The 17,954-nt window shown below is 50.0% G+C and overlaps 7 protein-coding genes across 7 annotated transcripts; 6 read left to right on the forward strand and 1 right to left on the reverse strand.

Annotated features, from left to right (window-relative positions):
* Nucleotides 1–347: 347 nt before the first annotated feature.
* Nucleotides 348–760, forward strand: ANOM_002314 (CVNH domain-containing protein; the record flags this gene model as incomplete). Its single annotated transcript, XM_015547571.1, has 2 exons — nucleotides 348–498; nucleotides 567–760. The coding sequence occupies 2 exons, from the start codon at nucleotides 348–350 to the stop codon at nucleotides 758–760; spliced, it is 345 nt and encodes a 114-aa protein (XP_015410605.1).
* A 717-nt stretch (nucleotides 761–1,477) lies between these two features.
* Nucleotides 1,478–3,712, forward strand: ANOM_002315 (putative copper amine oxidase; the record flags this gene model as incomplete). The annotated part of the gene is made up of 4 exons (XM_015547572.1): nucleotides 1,478–1,869; nucleotides 1,925–2,501; nucleotides 2,553–3,523; nucleotides 3,577–3,712. Exons 1-4 carry the CDS (start codon nucleotides 1,538–1,540, stop codon nucleotides 3,710–3,712), a joined length of 2,016 nt encoding a protein of 671 aa, XP_015410604.1. The 5' UTR covers nucleotides 1,478–1,537.
* A 522-nt stretch (nucleotides 3,713–4,234) lies between these two features.
* Nucleotides 4,235–7,228, forward strand: ANOM_002316 (HET domain-containing protein; the record flags this gene model as incomplete). Its single annotated transcript, XM_015547573.1, has 1 exon — nucleotides 4,235–7,228. The coding sequence occupies one exon, from the start codon at nucleotides 4,235–4,237 to the stop codon at nucleotides 7,226–7,228; it is 2,994 nt and encodes a 997-aa protein (XP_015410607.1).
* A 320-nt stretch (nucleotides 7,229–7,548) lies between these two features.
* Nucleotides 7,549–8,641, reverse strand: ANOM_002317 (SMP-30/gluconolactonase/LRE family protein; the record flags this gene model as incomplete). Its single annotated transcript, XM_015547574.1, has 2 exons — nucleotides 7,549–7,855; nucleotides 7,917–8,641. 2 exons carry the CDS (start codon nucleotides 8,639–8,641, stop codon nucleotides 7,549–7,551), a joined length of 1,032 nt encoding a protein of 343 aa, XP_015410606.1.
* A 2,365-nt stretch (nucleotides 8,642–11,006) lies between these two features.
* Nucleotides 11,007–12,155, forward strand: ANOM_002318 (uncharacterized protein; the record flags this gene model as incomplete). The annotated part of the gene is made up of 1 exon (XM_015547575.1): nucleotides 11,007–12,155. The coding sequence occupies one exon, from the start codon at nucleotides 11,007–11,009 to the stop codon at nucleotides 12,153–12,155; it is 1,149 nt and encodes a 382-aa protein (XP_015410609.1).
* Nucleotides 12,156–13,211: 1,056 nt separating this feature from the next.
* On the forward strand, nucleotides 13,212–14,618 carry ANOM_002319 (uncharacterized protein; the record flags this gene model as incomplete). The annotated part of the gene is made up of 1 exon (XM_015547576.1): nucleotides 13,212–14,618. The coding sequence occupies one exon, from the start codon at nucleotides 13,212–13,214 to the stop codon at nucleotides 14,616–14,618; it is 1,407 nt and encodes a 468-aa protein (XP_015410608.1).
* Nucleotides 14,619–15,344: 726 nt separating this feature from the next.
* On the forward strand, nucleotides 15,345–17,720 carry ANOM_002320 (transcription factor domain-containing protein; the record flags this gene model as incomplete). The annotated part of the gene is made up of 4 exons (XM_015547577.1): nucleotides 15,345–15,427; nucleotides 15,491–15,637; nucleotides 15,688–16,375; nucleotides 16,434–17,720. 4 exons carry the CDS (start codon nucleotides 15,345–15,347, stop codon nucleotides 17,718–17,720), a joined length of 2,205 nt encoding a protein of 734 aa, XP_015410630.1.
* Nucleotides 17,721–17,954: the final 234 nt, after the last annotated feature.

A 17,954-nucleotide genomic window follows, 5' to 3' on the forward strand; every position in this document is an offset into this window, starting at 1 on the left:
AATGATTTAGGGAGTCAATCTGCGGTGACTGAGCTGAATGACGGGGCAGCTGAACAGATTGAGATGATCCCCGTGGGGATGGTTGTCTATCATTTCCATTTTACGAATCTGGTCCAGTATGGATGGTCGAAAACATCGTAGCCTCCCTCCCTCCCCTCTTGGTACAGTACAGTGGTTCCCAATCATGATCGATATGCGAGGCATCAACAACACGATCTTTTTGCACGATCTAAGTCCCCATTTTTAAATCTGGCTGCCCCCCGGTGGAATTTCCCTTCCTTCACATCAGCCCTTTGTACGATTTTCTCTTTCTCCCCGTACCAAAGTCTTTCACAGAGAAAACCAGCATGTCTTTTCATAAGTCCTGTAAAGATATTCGTCTCGAGCCCTATGAGGGTCAGGCCATGCTCTCTGCCGTCGTTGAGACAGATGATGAGGATGCTTCTGCGGGGGATCGCTGGGTGCTATTTCTTGACGAGCAAATTGGTAATCACAATGGTATGGATTATCGATCTTGAGCCGCCGTCATGATTATTTCTGACCGAGAATACTTTTGATATCTTTAGGTCAGTTCTGTTTTCCAGGCAAGAACTTCACCCAAACCGCGAAGAATGTCAGTTTAGAATTCCGGGACGGTGTTCCTTGGTTGACCGCAGGATGGCTTCAAGACCAATATGGAAATTGGGCAACGCCGAGGAGCTTCAACTTGGCTGAACACGTCAAGAACGACCGTGGCGCGCTTGCCTGGGCTGTAAGTTGACTAGAAAAGGTTTCGCATTATATTCCAGGGTGGTGCTAATCTGTGTCCTGTTGTTGGTAGTGATTCACGGAATACACTAGTCATATCATTAGGCATGGACTGCTGGACACGACATGTTAAGAATTGTTTCTGTTTATAGTCTATATTCTAGAGTCATATTGGAATGACATAACCAAGGTTATACAGAGATTATATGTCGATTCTGTTGGGGTTTTTTTGTTGTTGTTATCTTTCACGCGCGATAAATGATATTGGACATAATCAACCAGTCGGCTAGGAGAAGAACCAAAATCATGAAGACTCTGTAGGTAGGACGCCCTCTGATGTACAACTCATGACGCATATATGGCCAAGGTCATTGAGAATATATATTAGCCACAGCTACGAATGATAAGTAAAGTGCAACACCAATGATACAAAAGTATACATCTGACTAAGAGAGGGGTTCGGGGGCCGAGGATAAGGAAATTCCACGGAGCCCCTGTCCCTGTCAGAAATACGAAGGGTACTACCAGGGAATGACATGCTCCATAGTTAAGCTATGCATCAATGGCGTATCAGATCGATAAGGCAACGGTGCCAATCTGCGGGGTTTCCAAGGAAGGATTCCGCGCGCGCCGAAGGAAACCGTCGGACTGCATTCCGACGTTCCGAGCAGCCATATGTGGGCTTATCTCGATCTGGAAATTGTTACGCTGACTTCAAGCATATTAAGCGCGCCTCGCCCTACTTCTTGTCCTCTGTCTTCTTCAGACTCTCATCACATTCACATTTACCATGGCGCCTCATCCCCTGGCCATTCTCTCCGAGGAGGAGACAAACATTGCCCGCGACGTCGTGGTCGCTGCCCACCCGAATACAGTCCTTCACTTCCGCGAGATCTACTTGTCGGAACCCCCCAAGGAGCAACTACAAGAGTTCCTGGCTCTGGAACATGCGGGACGTCTCAGTCCGACTACTCCTCGTCCCGCTCGTCTGGCCTTGTGTCAGTACGACGTGATCAGCGGCGACCGCATTCCCGTCTATCAAGAGGCGGAGATCGATGTGAACACCCGCAAGCGCGTGCAGCACAAGATTATCGGCAAGGAGCATCATGCTGCCTTGACTCTGTACGTCTCGGCCGGACTCATACATTGTCAACAGATGGCTAACCTGAACTGACAGGGCCGAGTTCGACGTCTTGGTCGAGCGCTGTCACGCCTCCCCATTGTTCCAGAAAGCAATGGCCGATTTCGACCTCCCCAAGGGCTTCGAGGTTGTCATTGAGCCGTGGCCATACGGTGGACGAGACTATTCCGACCCCAACCGGCGGTTCTTCCAGGCCCTGTGCTTTGCCACAAACGCCGCCAAGAACAACGCAGATGCGAACTTCTACTCTTACCCCCTGCCCATCATCCCGGTGATGGACGCCGTCACCCAGGAAATCGTCCGCATTGACCGTCCCGCGACCGGCGGTAAGGGCGAGGGATTGCACGAGCAGACCTTCTCCCGGGACATCATCGGCCATTGCAAGGACTCCGACTATGTGCCCGAGCTGCTTCCAAACGGAAGCCGGAAAGACTTGAAGCCCCTGAACGTGGTGCAGCCTGAAGGCCCTTCGTTTAAGATCACCAACGAATCGCTCGTGGAATGGCAGAAGTGGCGCTTCCGTGTCGCCTTCAACCCGCGCGAGGGTGCGACGATCCACGATGTCTGGTACGACGGCCGCAGTGTCATGTACCGATTGGCTATCAGTGAGATGGTGAGTGAACCGATTTTAATCTCACGCCTACGCAAGTACTGACAGTAGCAGACGGTCCCATACGCCGATCCCCGGCCCCCATACCATCGTAAGCAGGCTTTCGATTTCGGTGATGGTGGCGGCGGGAACATGGCCAACAACCTGTCGATTGGCTGCGACTGCCTGGGTGTCATCAAGTACTTCGATGCCGTGATCACCGGTGCGGACGGAAAGGCCCAGAAGCTACCCAACGCCATCTGCCTCCACGAGCAGGACAACGGCATTGGCTGGAAGCATTCCAACTGGCGGACGGGCCGCGCTGTCGTGACACGCCACCGGGAGCTCGTCGTGCAGTTTATCATCACCCTCGCCAACTACGAGTACATTTTCGCCTACAAGTTCGACCAAGCCGGCGGCATCACGGTCGAGTCGCGGGCCACGGGTATTCTGAACGTGGTCAACATTGACCCGGGCAAGACGAGCGATTACGGAAACGTGGTCAGTGGAGGTGTTCTGGCGCAGAACCATCAGCACATTTTCTGTGTCCGTATGGATCCGGCCGTGGACGGGGCGAACAACTCCGTTGTCATCGAGGAGTCCCATCCCGTGCCCATGAACGAAGCCACCAACCCCAACGGTAACTTCTACAGGGTTACGAATCAGACGATCGAGCGCGCCACGTATCTGGATGCCGCGCCGCAGCTGAACCGAGTGGTCAAGATGGTCAACCCGAACAAGACCAACCCCATCAGCCAGAAGCCTGTGGCTTATAAATTCACCCCTCTGGCCACCCAGACGCTCCTGGCGGACCCGAACTCCATCCAGGCGCGCCGGGCCCAGTTTGCCCAGCACCATGTCTGGGTTACCAAGTACCGGGATGCCGAGCTGTATGCTGGCGGTCGCTACACACTGCAGAGCCAGGTCGAGGTGGACGGTGTGGCCGACGCCGTTAAGCGAGGAGAGGCCGTCGATAACACGGATGTCGTTGTGTGGAGCACGTTCGGTATCACTCATAACCCTCGTGTGGAGGACTGGCCCGTTATGTAAGTTGACTCTGCTCCCTATCCGTGGAAATTTCATGCTAACAGATAAACAGGCCAGTCGAGATCTTCCAGCTCATGATCCGCCCATCAGATTTCTTCACCGAAAACCCGGCGATTGATGTGCCGTCCGGCAAGAATGCGGCCTCTCGCGTCGTGCAGTCGGAGTGCTGCCGGAACTCGCATATTTAATGATGGCACTGGAAGGATAACGAAGTTGTTGAGTCGTGACTCTTTGTATAGTACATAGTTAGCGTTGGACTTGGCAGTTGCTGTACGGTCGGGCTGCCAGCGTAAATAGGCCGATTTGGAATTTCAAGCGATAGAAGATTGGACGCCTGAATTCAATTATCTTTGCAGTTCAACATGTTTATTCCACGATACCTTTCTCAATCATAAACATCCTTTGAAATAGGATTACATTGGGACCAAAGCCGTGAGCAGACAGACCAACCCCAACAAGTCTTATTTGCATGCTCCGACTTGAGATGCAAACGACCCGTATCAAGACAAACCCTACCCAATGAATCGTCAGCACAGCCACCCCACATTCACGACTAAACACTGGCTTGCATTAGAGCAACTGAATCCTACAAATTGAGGCTAAGCCGCACAGCTACCCCTCATGACAATGCCCTTTCAGCCGGAAGTCAGCCATTTTTCTAACTGTTCATCCTTTGCAAGTTTGGCTGTGAAGCTATACCCGTTGGAAAGATGTTGGCATCACCATATCGTACCCGCTCCAGTCGCTCCATTGTGACTATCACGCCCCAATCGGACTCGCCTCTAACGGAGTCATCTGACTCGGAGAATCTATCAGATCCGTCAGATTCTAGCGATGCTTCCGACTCCCCTGAAGCTCCCGGCGGGAACAAGACCTCCTCTACGCCTGGGGCTCGGGGGAAGCGGACCTCGTTGCCGCTCTTGCCTGAGAAGACTAAAGTCGAGACTAGTCGTTTGGCTTTTCGGGACCCTGATCGGGACAGCGCTTGGGGGAGGAGTCAGGGGCTTCCCAAACATGTGGAGCAAGCAAATGAGACATTGGCGAAGCTTCGTGACAGACGAGTCAGGAATCTCAATCGATTGAAATCCCTAGGGAGGGATCTTGAAGTTCAGGGATTGCCAGACATAATCCAATGGGAGAAGAAAGAGAGCAAGTTAAGCGAAGAGAAAAGAGACAAGGTGAGCGATGTGGAGAATGTACTTATCAAGGCGCTGGAGGATCACAACCTACAGACAATAGTCGACGCAGAGAAGTTGCTGGAAAAGGCACCGGAGGATCGCCACGTAAGCAAAACAATACAAGAAGATGACAGTCCTGGATACACACCAGAAGAGATGAGAGCACGACGACAACGATCATCAGTACTCAAAGAAAAGAGAGTACAGCGCGCCTGGATGAACATAGGAGAAAGGCTGATCAAGGCCGAGAAAATCAGAAAGAGGGTACTTCACGCGAAGGCCATACGAGACGTGTTTGCGAGGGAGTTGTACCTGGAACGGTCTATTCCACGGAAGACAAAGGCCAGGGTTTCGTCCAACGGTGCAAAGCCTTACAACGGCACGCGGCAAGCTCAGTTCTCATATGATGCGATTGAACCCGGTCAACTCAGGATCCTTGTTCTACATCCCGCGAAGAACACATCCTCTCCTCTTGTCTGTACACTTCAGGCTAGATCCCTTAATGAAGGCCGCAGCCTCAACTATGCTGCACTTTCGTATTGCTGGGGGACCGATTTGGACCAGCGTCGACTGTTGGTCTTCCCGGGCTCTAAGCAGAAGGCCACCAAGTGGAAATATGTTGCACGACACGCCAAAGAGATGCCAATTCGGAAGAACCTCTTCCAGGCATTGCTTCGATTACGAAGAAAGGACGTACCGGTCGCTCTATGGGCCGACGCAATATGCATCAACCAGGAGGACCAAAAGGAGAAGACAGAGCAACTCCAGCAAATGGCCGCCATCTACCGGATGGCGAACCATGTGTGTGTGTGGCTCGGTGAGGCAGATAGCGAAGGGAGAAGTGATCGCGCGATGGAGTTTATCACAAAGATTATGGACTTCGCTTTTCTCGAGAGGTTAGCGAACGACAAGGGACAAGCTGGGAACTGGTATGCTCTGGCCGAGCTTATGAGAGACCGCTGGTTCTCTCGTCGTTGGGTAGTTCAGGAGATCTCACTGGCGAAGTCGGCAGCAGTGCACTGCGGTACCAAGACCGTGCAATGGGCCGAATTTGCGGACGCAGTTTCGATTTTTGTAGCAACTCGGGATAAGATTAGAGAGTTGTTTGATTTTGAAACTTGGAAGGAGGGTCCGCAGACGTTAGGAGAAGTCCAGTCGTTCGGGGCAAGCATTCTGCTTGAAGCAACAAGCAGGCTGTTTTTACGAACACCAAGTGGTGAAATCCTTCGACCTCTCAAGGGAATCGAGGCTCTAGTTACCTCTCTAAATACTTTTGACACTACCGACCCGCGTGATATTGTGTACAGCCTTGTGTCCATCGCCCGCGATACACGAGACGTTGCTGCGTATGTCGATAAGAAGGAGCCCGAGCAACAAACAACATCCCATCAACTCGTCATTGATTACCGACTAGACGAGATTGAAGTTTACCAGAACTTCACTAGATACTGTATCGAGACTTCAAAATCGCTGGATATCATTTGCCGCTCTTGGGCCATGCCACCGAAGGCCGCAAAAGGACCCTTACCCTCATGGATTCGGCTTCTCCGTGATTCCGAGTTCGGCGAGCCAGAAGAGGTCTATGACGGGCGGAAGAATGGAGAGTCTCTGGTAGGGCCCGTTGGCCAATCCCGCTATAACGCCTCTGGTGGTACGCAGTATGAGCCGGTAACATCCGAAATAGATGGACATGGCTCTCACCAAAAGGGCAGTTCGCCACTGCATGCACAAACGGAGACGGCATCGTCTGAGCTGAAACTTATCCCAGACACGCCATCTATCCTAAGGGCCAAGGGGTTCAAGCTAGCCAGCATTGAGCATGTATCATTGGTAAATGCACCAGGCCTAATTCCACGAACATCCCTACGGGACATAGGTGGCTGGCCAGGCATTAACAAGAGCCCTGAAAGTGTACCAGACCACATATGGCGGACGCTGATAGCAGATAGAGACTCTGAAGGTCAAATCCCACCGGCCTGGTATCAAAGAGCGTGTCTGCGATGCTTAGAGATTGCCGATACCTTTAATAATGGCGATCTCAACGTCGGTCAGTTACTGCAAGGTCCATCCGATATGCTTCGGGGCTACCTCACGCGAGTCCGCAATATTACGTGGAACAGGAGGTTCTTCCGGGCAGTGATGAAAGCTGCCCAAGGGGATGTTACTCAGGGAAAGGAAACCCCGGAAAGCTCAGGCAAGGTGCCAACATCACGCTTTACAGCAGATGCAGAGTCGGTATCCAACGAGGAAACTACTGAGAGCCTGGGCGGGGAGGAAAGAGATTCTAGGGCTGACAATGGTCTTTTTGGACTCTGTCCGCCAGGCACCAAACGAGGGGACTTCATCTGCATCTTGTATGGTTGCAGTGTCCCGCTGATCTTACGAGAATCCTCAAAAAGAGCAGGGCAGCCCTGCTTTAAGATGATCGGTGAAGCTTATGTTCATGGTAAAATGGATGGAGAGGCACTGGTGGACTGTAAGAGTGAAAAGGCGCTGGGCCGAGAGGAGGTGTTTGCCTTGATCTAGAGTCTCGGTTTGTTTCCTCTTGCGATCACTATACAGTGGAGGCTAGTATGGGGTCTAGCATTTTCAACTTCAGCCCTCAATCTAGGCCTTCATGAAAACTTCGGTTCTACTATTTTGTGGTGATGTGGAAAGAAGCAAGTTAATGTCGTGTTTATTGGCCAAAAATGCCTGGTTCGGATACTCAACTTTTACTTCAAGATACATAGTGTGGCGCCAATTGTTAAAAGGCTGCAATGCTACAATGTCATATGCTTACACAATTATCGATCTATATTAATACTACATTAGTGAGCGATCCTTGACTGGATTCTGAGTCCCTCTCAAATCTTCAGTAGGGCACCCTTCACGGCACGACTCAGCTGAGCAGTCCAGAGCGTATTCTCGCTAAGAATAAACATTTGGCCATTACGGCCAAAGGAAAAGTTAGCCGCTCCATCTTTGATCCGAATCTTTCCCAGCAGGACGCCACCTGGCGACCAGACGTTGACGCCATCGCCACAGCCAGCATAAACGTTGCCATCCATATCCAGCTTAATTCCATCAGGGACACCGGTATCAGCCATGGCGAAAAGACGCCGATTGGTGAGGAACTGTTCCCCGTTGAGGATAGACACGTCAAAAGCGTAGCTAATACAGGCAGTTAGAAGGGAAAGTTGGGTTGGATGGCTGGATAAGGAGATTAACATACATGGTGGACGGCCCCGTGGGATCATTGGTGCCATCACCCAGAGTAGACCCCGTATCAGTGATATACACCGTCTTCTCATCCGGCGAGAAAGCAATACCGTTCGGCCGACCGAATCCGTCAGCGACGACTCGCACGTTCTCTGTGACAGGATCAAACCGATAGACTTGATTCGGCAACTGCGGCTTTGGGCGAAACCCCTGTTTCGAACCGTAGATCGGATCGGTAAACCATATTGACCCATCACTATGCACGACCACGTCATTGGGTGAGTTGAATTGCTGACCGTGAAAGCCACTAACAAGTAGCTCTGCCTCGTACGGAGATTCAATTGACATCTGGTATAAGCCGCTCGTTTCGGTTTGGTTTCCTTGGCCGCAGAAGAGGATCCCGTCGCCATAGTTTACCGCTCCGTTCGCCATTGGGATAGTAGTTTTGATAACTTCACTGGTAACCGGCTGAGCGTTGACCTTGACTTTGGAAATTTGAATCGTTAAATGGTTCGTGATGGGGTCGGTGAAGAAGTTGCTGCTCAGGAATAGCTCGTCGGTAGAGGGGATAAAGACGCTCGCTTCGTGCGCAAAGGGGACATCATCGTTCTTGAAAAGGACCTCCAGCTTAGGAGCCGAGCCGATAATATTGAAGAATCTGTTGTCGTGGATCGCAAATGCGGAGGGGATCTGCGAGATGTTGGCCGGATGGCCTGGGAAGGTTAAATTGCTGGCCATTGTGAGCAGAGGCTGGTTGATACGTAACATCAAGGAGCTTGGGGGAATGTACACCTTATATTGAGCCACGGCCCGCAACCACGCTAGTGAATCATATATCGACTGGGCTTCCTATTTCAGCTTCATGGTCGATCAGATCCATTGAATTCGGATTCTGGGTCCACTTCCCAAGAGTGACTTTTCGAGTATCGCGGGAATATTCTCCGAAGTTCCCCCGTGCGGAACAGTAGCTAGATGTCATTCTGGAGACACAATATAAACAAGAACAATCAAGGGCAACTTGCATCGATTCTATAATACTACTCTTTGCTGTAGCACAGGATCCTTACAGCTAGCAGTAAGCCACTATAAAGATGTCGATAAAGTTTCACTGCGGGTGGAGTCCGGCGGGTCCTCGTACATAAAAGCGGAACCATGCTGGCATCGTAGTTTCCTGGTGTCATCGTGTTCGGTGGCCAAGGCACTAAGTAAATACTCCTGATCAAATTGTGGGTAAATAGGCAGAAAATGGGACACAAGTGCTGATGGAGACACGGTCTTTTCCAGACTTGTACTCCTTATTGGATACAAGGTTACATTCTTGAGACAGTAAATATCTTCCGGACCAAACTACTTGGTAATCCGTGGATTTAGACAGTTATGATTGGGATGTAATATAGTGGGACTATATAAATAGCTCTAATTTGCTAATATATACCACACTGACATCGGTAAACTTGGGTTGTCCTTGAGTTACCTATGCGGTGGTGCTAATATGAAGAGCACATTGATCAAATCTTGCCTACATCGTCACTGATGAGCGACCAACATCCAACGTGCGAGAAGGACAGTGAAATCCTGTGATAAATCATTTTACCTGCCATCCCAATGGCGCAAGAGTGCGCTGGCATCGAACAGGTCGAGAAAGCATGATCGATTCTGAATTATGGTAGTCCTTTGCCAGAGACTGGGTAAACGATGTATCTTAGGGCTTGAGTTATATTCTTTCAGCCCTGTGTTTGTGGGCACGGGTGTCTGAAAGGTATGACACTTGGACTCGTAGATGAAACGAACGATCCCGCAGGAAGCCTTTCCATAGTGGTTCACTTTGGGTGCGATGGAGAACATAAAGGTACTTATAAAGCAGAGCAATCCTTTATTCTTTTTCTCGGTTGATCATATCGAATCCTTAAGGTAGGTCACTTTCTCTGGAGAAATAATAGTAGGAATCGCATGCCTCCAAAATTTCAGAAATAGCCTGACCAGGTATGCATGGCGATTCATACATTCATACCTTTTTGGCATTATCTATTGCATGTTGGTATATCCAGTATGACGATAATTATCTAGTTCGATAGGAAGAGATGTGCGGGGCCCCGGTGAAAATTTCGACAGTTGATCGGGATATGCTACAAGAAAAGAAAGAAAAGAATGAAAGAAAAAGAGAAAGGAGAAAGTAAGGGAAGGAAAACCAAGACAACGGTAACGACATGTCCGCAGCCATCATGCCTAGTGTTCCCTCAACCCTTAGATATATGTTCATATTTTCTTTACCTGATAGGCCAGTTGAACAATACCGGTCTTTTTTGGGTTGGAGGGATCAAGGGATCATTTTGTGCTGCCTGCGCAGTAAGTCGAACAGCTATCAGCTGAACAGTCCCTAAGTTGTTTGGCTGGTGATTACGGTGTCTGCTTTAGTGATGCAGCTCGTCATTTAGAACCTTTTCAAGGCAAGTGCAAGGTTTACAGCATGTCCAACAAGTGAAGAGTATACCCACTTGGTCTAGGGTCGACCGTCCGACGATCTCCCGACTTGGGTTTGGAGTTGGATGGATCGAAATAGCAGGGATTGAATCCCATATGCACCAAGTCATTCGCACAGACCATCAACCATGTTCATATGCAGAGAACGAGGCTGGCGGTGGTTCGAAATATTACGGCTCACCCCACCTATCTCCCTCACACCTGTGTAGACCAAGTACGCGTTACTTTGTTGTGGCTACGTGAGTTGCGAAACGTGAACCCTTACAAAGAAAAAAAAAGATATCGTGTAAATTACGACGACCGTAGCAGCTGGTTTTGCTGAAGTGAAAGTTCAACGGAACCGAGATCGACAGTCCACTGGCAGTTCATGGAGAATCCTATATGTTGATTCGACCGGGCTCCACTCTGGTCCTCCTGCATTGATGACTTGGCGCGTTCTGCATCAACTTCCCCGAATAGTTTGGCAAACAGTTCCAAAGGCGGGGTGGGTTCAGCTTTATCATCGATCGATCAGAGATGAGGTAGTACTATGCAAAAATGGCCATATATATATGGGAAGCTCGTGGCAGCGAAGGACAACACATCCGGTTCATCGTCCTCTACGTGTCGCACGACTTCGGAAATGGGCTGGTTCCCAGCGAAATTAGACTCGGAAGAGTCGAAATGGCATTTTGAGATTCTCATTCTTCTCGCTGTCATTGGCAGCTCCGCCACTCAAAAACACATGCCCGCCATCACGGCGTCAGCCTTCGGCCTATTTCCTCGCCTTTTGCCAGCACCCGAAGCCCTCCTCGATACTAGGCGACTGCATCGTCTACCCTCAGCTCCAAATGTCGACGTTGTTGGCGTACATTCTGGTACCGTCCTTACGGAACTAAACTACTTTGCCACTCTATTGCACAAAATCGAAGACGTCAAACCATTTGAATTCCGATCCTGCGTAATTGAACACAACTTCGGCGATGATCGGGAAAAGGGCAAACCAAACAGACCTCTCCGCATCAAAACTATGTCCCTGCTGAACGTAGTTACAATTGTGTCGATTTGCATGTCGGTGGGTCTCTTGGTCTTCGCCGGTGTAATCCACGACGGTGTAGCGCTGGTTGGCGTCAGCACCATGGCCCTGTCCACTAGTGCCGCTAGTCTGTCGGCCTACTGGTATCCAAAGCTATCTGAGCGCGACGGGAATGCTAAGATGCCTCCTGCCGATGTGGTGATTCGCACTCGTGGAGGAGGGTTCATTGTCGTCCGCGGTGATGAGTATGTGATCCGAGAACTGTACACGGGGATGGACTCCTGCCAGTATAGATATCCGGACAAAGTGCGGCAGGCCTTCCTGGCTATGAGCACACTTTTCTTGATGACATCGGTGATTATGTTCAGCAATAGCAGCGAGAAGATCCAGATCGCCGTCGGTGCTGCGTATTTCATCCTGAACATCCTTTACTGGGGGTTGGCATTGCTGGTGGAACCTCGTGATGTCTGGGATATGAGCAGGTATAATATCAAGCACGCCGTGTTTAAAGAGACTAGTAATTATACGGAAGTGCTATGGTTAGCCATTTTTGAGACCAAGTCGATTGACTGGGTGAGGAGGGCAAACATAGCACCGAAAACAGGCCCCTGGGATGAATGGCTACGGGAAGCATTCCAGAACGCTCAGAGTAATAAAAGCGACTGGCCGGCAGTTACCAGAAAAAATGCAATAATAGGGGAGCATTCGCCTGGGCCTTCACGTCTGGATGAGAAGGAGGTACTCTCCCAAGAATAATATTTTTCTGAACGTCCTTTTCCTACAAGATTTATATATTAGTGAGAAAGATACTACCATTGGTAATCCAATTTTTTTCATGTATATAGATTCCAGTTGAAGATATTAACATGTATATGATTTGATCGACCAAGCTTTTACTCGAAAATCATACCGCCAGGTATACTGTTTGTTAAGTTTCCTAGATGTACTTATGAGAACAAGGTAATTAAAAATACAATATTTTCGATTTGAATGTCCAGATCATACTTTTTCCAAACTATTCCCTGAATTGTAGAATATATCATATGGAGTACATATATTAAAACAGGAGTTGTAAAGTCTATCCTAGAAAAAGATGGTCGGTCGGAAGACGTGTATGCGGAGTCTAGAATGGGGAAGCTAGACAGATCACTGAGTGGACACGCGGCTCGAGTCTTGATGTGGCGGAGCGTCCTCTACGCATAGACCCCTCGGCTCTATTGGCTAGCCAATATATATCATCCTCACCGCTGTGGGCCAGTAGCATAGCTTATTTTGTGCAGTAAAGATCTATCTACTGAACACGAGGCTGGCTGGACTCTGTTCCGAGAAGAATATGATATCCTTCGAAAGTCATGAGAGTCAGGACTAGCAGTATCAGCTGTCGGGTCCTCTGCTTTCCTTCTTCTTTTACTTCTTGTACCATCAGATGCCAGGTCATCAGCGCTAGGATTGGACGATCATTGGCTACGGATCCTGCACTCCACTTGGCTTCGCATTTCCAGTCTGTGCCTGACTGGAGCCATCGTTAGTGAATCAGGGCGGTGGCAGTCAGGTGAAATTCATAAATGACCCACCATAACTATATCAGAGAAGAGATCAAGACGATATTGCAACACCTCACATCCGTCTGGACCATTGTCAAGGGGCTTCATTCCCTCTGAGGCTGGGCTGGTGTTTAGCGCGGGCGCACCGAGGCGGAGTCAACTGTAGGGCTTTTTACCCTCCCTACATAAACCCCTCATCTCCCAAGTGCGCTGGCTTACGGCCCAACTTCCTTCCTGACAGCCCTGCGCCACAGTCAGAAAAGCCGCCATGCCGAAAACAAACTTCCAGTCAATCATCGATTATATTATCAACTGGTTGCGAAGAGTCAAAAATTTCGATAATGGATCGCAATTAGCAGAAATTATCCGTCGCGGCGACCTGGAGACTCTGAGCGACGAAAAAGCCGTGCAGCTTTTGCACCGCCAGTTCAAATCCGAATTCGTCCGACTGAAGCGTGTCGTATATAGCCTCGAGCAGGGCGATGGGGATCCTCCGAAGGGAAGTTTAGGTGGGAACGCCCTTACGCCGTCGCGGTTTCTTTTTCAGGAGGATTTCACCGAGATAAACCGAACCGTGGTCAATTTCTTGTCATTAAAGTGGCTACTCGAGGATAATTATCAGGCTTTCACCGCGCATCAGCCCGGTGTCGTGAAGCTGTCTCCAGAAACATTCACGCGCTTTCGCCAGCTAGCGCGGGATATATTGAGAACGAATGATGATATGCTGGGCTTGGTCGTATCATTGATACTAGGAGACGCGGGGAAAGATCCTGACCTAGAAGACTTCGTGCACAAGAAGGATGGTAAAAGGCTAAATCATGACCAAGTCTTAGCCAGGGCCATTGAGCTGGGACAGTTTGACAAGCCGCTGCGCTTACTCTCGGACAAGAAACGGGAGGAGATGCTTCTGGGGGTGGAGGTCGGCGCAAAGCTCAACATTCCACAATTGACGCAAGGTGAGAACGTCCCAGGGAGTTTGGTGAGTATTCTCATGCTACAAGGAAAGCCACAGGCATTTAGGATGAAGTATCTCGAAATTATGTTGGATGTATCGGGCGCAGGCGGCCATGTTGACGCGCGTGGTGCCGTTCGCATGATCGAGCCCGTCTGCCAGTCCTTTCTCTCCGCCTACCCGGTGCTGATGAATGTCATTACTGGCAAGCTTTCAGTGCGCGATGCGTATAACACGGTCCTGCAAAATCGAGGTCAGCTACTAGCCGACCAAGGCTTCCATACATTATCCACAAACAGTCCCAGCGACCGGGCCTTTCTCCGCCTATGTGCGATGGGTAGAGTAGCGGATAAACATCTAGCAGAACTGTTTGAGAAAGCATTCATAGATCTACCACAACCTACACGAGCAGAGCTCATTAATGGATTGAACGTCGACGGGTGCAATGGCGAGGATGCGGTAATCCTTTACTACATGCCTGCGATCTTTGCAGAGGCATTAAGGGTCACTCGTTCGGCACCAGATGTAAAGAAAATCCAAGTTCTTCAGAGCCTCATGTCATTCATGGCACGAACATACCATGATACAAAGCCCATTGATGGCCATCCCGGCGTCATTCTTGAACGTAATGTGTCTGGGGCAAAGGACTATATACTACGAGACGGTTTCATCGACGATCCTACTATTTTGAACCAATGCGTTCCTCCAGTGGCGACATGTTAATACAGGCCTTCTGTACTTGAATTTGTCCCCGGCACTCCCTAATGTTAATCTTCAATGACTATTGATCAACCGACATGCGAGATTTACGAGACATGAGGTCATGAACTTTTGACGATTCTTACTTCAATTCTTTACCATTCTGTCTATCTGCGCGGATTAAGTTATTTGTCGATTCTTACTCGGCATTCCTATGATAAGGCCATTTTTGTATCTGCTTATAATGACGCTGCCGCGGGTACTGTGCATCTTTTAATCAGGGAGGCTGTTTTCTTTCTCAATTTCAGTCTAATGGTCTGTTTAAAAACGATATCAAATGTTTGAATGCGCTTGGCAGATACTTTGATCAATATAAAGGAATATCTCATTCAGAAAGTATTCGACCTCCTATACCAAGGGCCTTTGACCGCCTGATATAACCACATACGAATAAAACAGGCAGATTGTAGTTTTACTAACAAAGAGCCTGAAGCGGTGAACCCGAAGTACCGATAAGATAAGCTGCGGCGATAAGATAAAGAGCGGTTGAATCTCAGGCTACCAGGTTTACACATTTGCATTGCCGGGATCGCTCGGAATGGAATTCCACTTCTGCACTTCACCATCACTCTTGGTGACCCCGTCATTCCGCACCACAATTGCCTGATCACCTCTCGGGACCGTCCAACCGGTCCATAAGAGCCTATACTACGATCTAATTGACTTAGTTGATCCCTCTAGATCTCGTCCATGCAGTCGGAATCTCCCACGCACAGCTACACCACCTCGGAACCCCCTCGGAAAAAGCGAGCCAAATACACTCAGGTCGCTTGGTGCGCCCATCATCTTATAACAACACTACGTTGGAAGATACATAACTGATTGAATCCTGCCAGTAATGAATGCAAAAGGCGTAAGTTGAAATGCAGCGGTGAGCCAACGTGTTCACGGTGCGCCCGTGATGGCGTGCCATGCGTTTATACGCCTAGCGCATATGCGCCGAGTAACCCTACGACTTCGATGGAGGAACCAAATGATGAAGGGTACGAGAAACTTCTTGTCGGAGTTGAATACTTTGGGCTGACTAGAATAGGGTATCTGCGAGGTTCCAATCAGTTGATCGCCAGATCGAGTCACTTCAGCATGAGATGCGCGCGATGGCTGCTCGTTTGCGCGAGCTCGAATCGTCTTCGCCGGCTAACAGTAGCGCAAATAAGCCGCCTCCGAGACCGGCTTCCATCGTATCTTCTCAAGCCACGAATACTGGTCTACAGCGTATGATGAATCGGCCAATGTCTCCATATCATGTTGGACCTACGAGTGCGGAGTTCGGTCTGACCGCGCGCCGGAAGCCGTTGGAGGACGACGATGAATTTGAGTCCACTGCTGCACCGAGTCCCGTTGCAGCGCCTGATGCCGATATTGCGACCGATGATCCATTAGGGAACCTCGGGCTGACAGAGGCTCTGAGGCTGGTGACGGTCTATGAAAACACAGTGGGCTTGATGTACCCTTGTGTTGATTTGGACAGTGTGCGCGCATGTATTGTTGACTTCTTTCGAGATGATTCTCGTCAGATTCTGAGCTCGGAGCAACAGGACTGGTTCTTTGCGCGCGATGTAGAGGTGCTGAAAATTATCTTGGCCATAGCTTTGCTGACGGAATCGCATGGGCGGAGTGAGCGAGCTGCTGTGTTGGCAGAAAGTGTTGAGGATCGTTTTGCGACTCGCGTTAATATCCCCGAGGTTGACATGAAAGAGCTTCTTATACTGACACTGCTGGTGTGTGGCCTATCCGCTATGTCCCCTTCACATATGACTAACAGTAATCGTCTCCAAGTCAATATTCCATTCGTACCGGGATGATGAAGTTATTTCGTGGCGTTGTATTGGGATGGCTTGTCGAGGCTCAATGCAACTAGGCCTACATTGCCAAGAGACCTGGTATAGAACGGGAGGTGTGTTCCCCGGCGAGCTGCAATGGATGTGGGCTAGTCGTCTCTTTTGGTGTATCTACGTGTTGGATCGGAGATGGTCCTTTGGCACTGGCCTTCCTTTCGCTATTCAGGACACGGACATGGACACCAACCTTCCCGTGCCGGGAACCGCCACTCCTTATCTCACGTGTATGATCTCGTACGCACAACTCAGCGGCAAGATATGGGGGCTCGTAGTCGGCTGGGGCAGTCGATCGCGTGCAGCGACGTCGGACTACTGCTCGTACCTTGACTTCCAAGTCCAGCAATGGATCCAGTCAATTCCGCAAGAACTACGGTTCGACCCTTCACGGCCTTCATCCCCCGACGCGGTTCAAAACGATAACATGATGATGCTACAAGTGCTCCTTGCACTGCAGGCTAACCAACTTCGCATTCTCGTGTACCGCCAAAACCTGCTCAGTAGCGAGAGCATTGAGACGAATGTTTCTGGCGCATCTGTCGCCGTCGAGACTGCGAAAAGTACGATCCACATGCTAGACTACTTCACTCGCGTTTCGGATATCTATTTTCAGCGTCCGGAGCCGTTCAATTACTTCCTAATTTCGGCACTGGCCGCACTGTTTCTTGCCGTGTTTCATGCACCGAGTCGATTCAGCAACGTCTGCCGTGCGGAATTCTATGCTGCCGTAGACATGGTGAGGAAGTCATCCACTCGGGCCAGAACATCCAGACGACTACAGAAAATCATTCGCAGTTTGAAATTGATTAAGCTGAATGTCGGGAAATCGCCTTATAAACACGGACAACCGCCGGAAAACCTTGGCAAGGTACTATCTCGTTTCAGCCACGGACAGCATGACTCGAACCAGTCCAGTCTGCCGCAGTCTCCGTTGGCCCCGTCGCACCAGCACCAGCCATCCGGTATCCCGACTCCACAGCCTTCCGCCTCCCTTTGGTCCGTGTCTTCTCCACTGGCTACGGCGCCAGTGAATTATGGCAACAACGATGATAGCTGTGACGATTTGACTAGTTTCTTTGAAATGGCTGGCGGACTTTACTTCGACCCCAAGACGGGTCCCCCCGAGGAGGCACCTGCAGCCGACGGCGCTAGTGCAGGGGTTGAAGGGATTGATGCGTTTCACGCCGAAAACGAGGCGCTGACCCGGGTAATGGCTGGCTTGTTATAAATGAAGGTGGCGGTCTAAGGATTGGTTTACCGGATGGTGCTTAGTATGGTCTGTTTGACCAGGAGCATGGGCAACTCAATCTCTCCGTCCTAGACCGGTCTAAGTACCCCTGCCATTGGTGGAACTAGTCTAATGCACGGGAGCCAAATAGTCTGAAGCTAATGCATCTCAATCCCGAGGTTTCTGCCTGAAGAATCCACTCGGCTAATTGGCCAAGCCAAGACGATCAGCACT

Source organism: Aspergillus nomiae, assembly GCF_001204775.2.
Source record: "Aspergillus nomiae NRRL 13137 chromosome Unknown contig00026, whole genome shotgun sequence".
Classification (NCBI taxonomy): Eukaryota; Fungi; Ascomycota; class Eurotiomycetes; order Eurotiales; family Aspergillaceae; genus Aspergillus; species Aspergillus nomiae.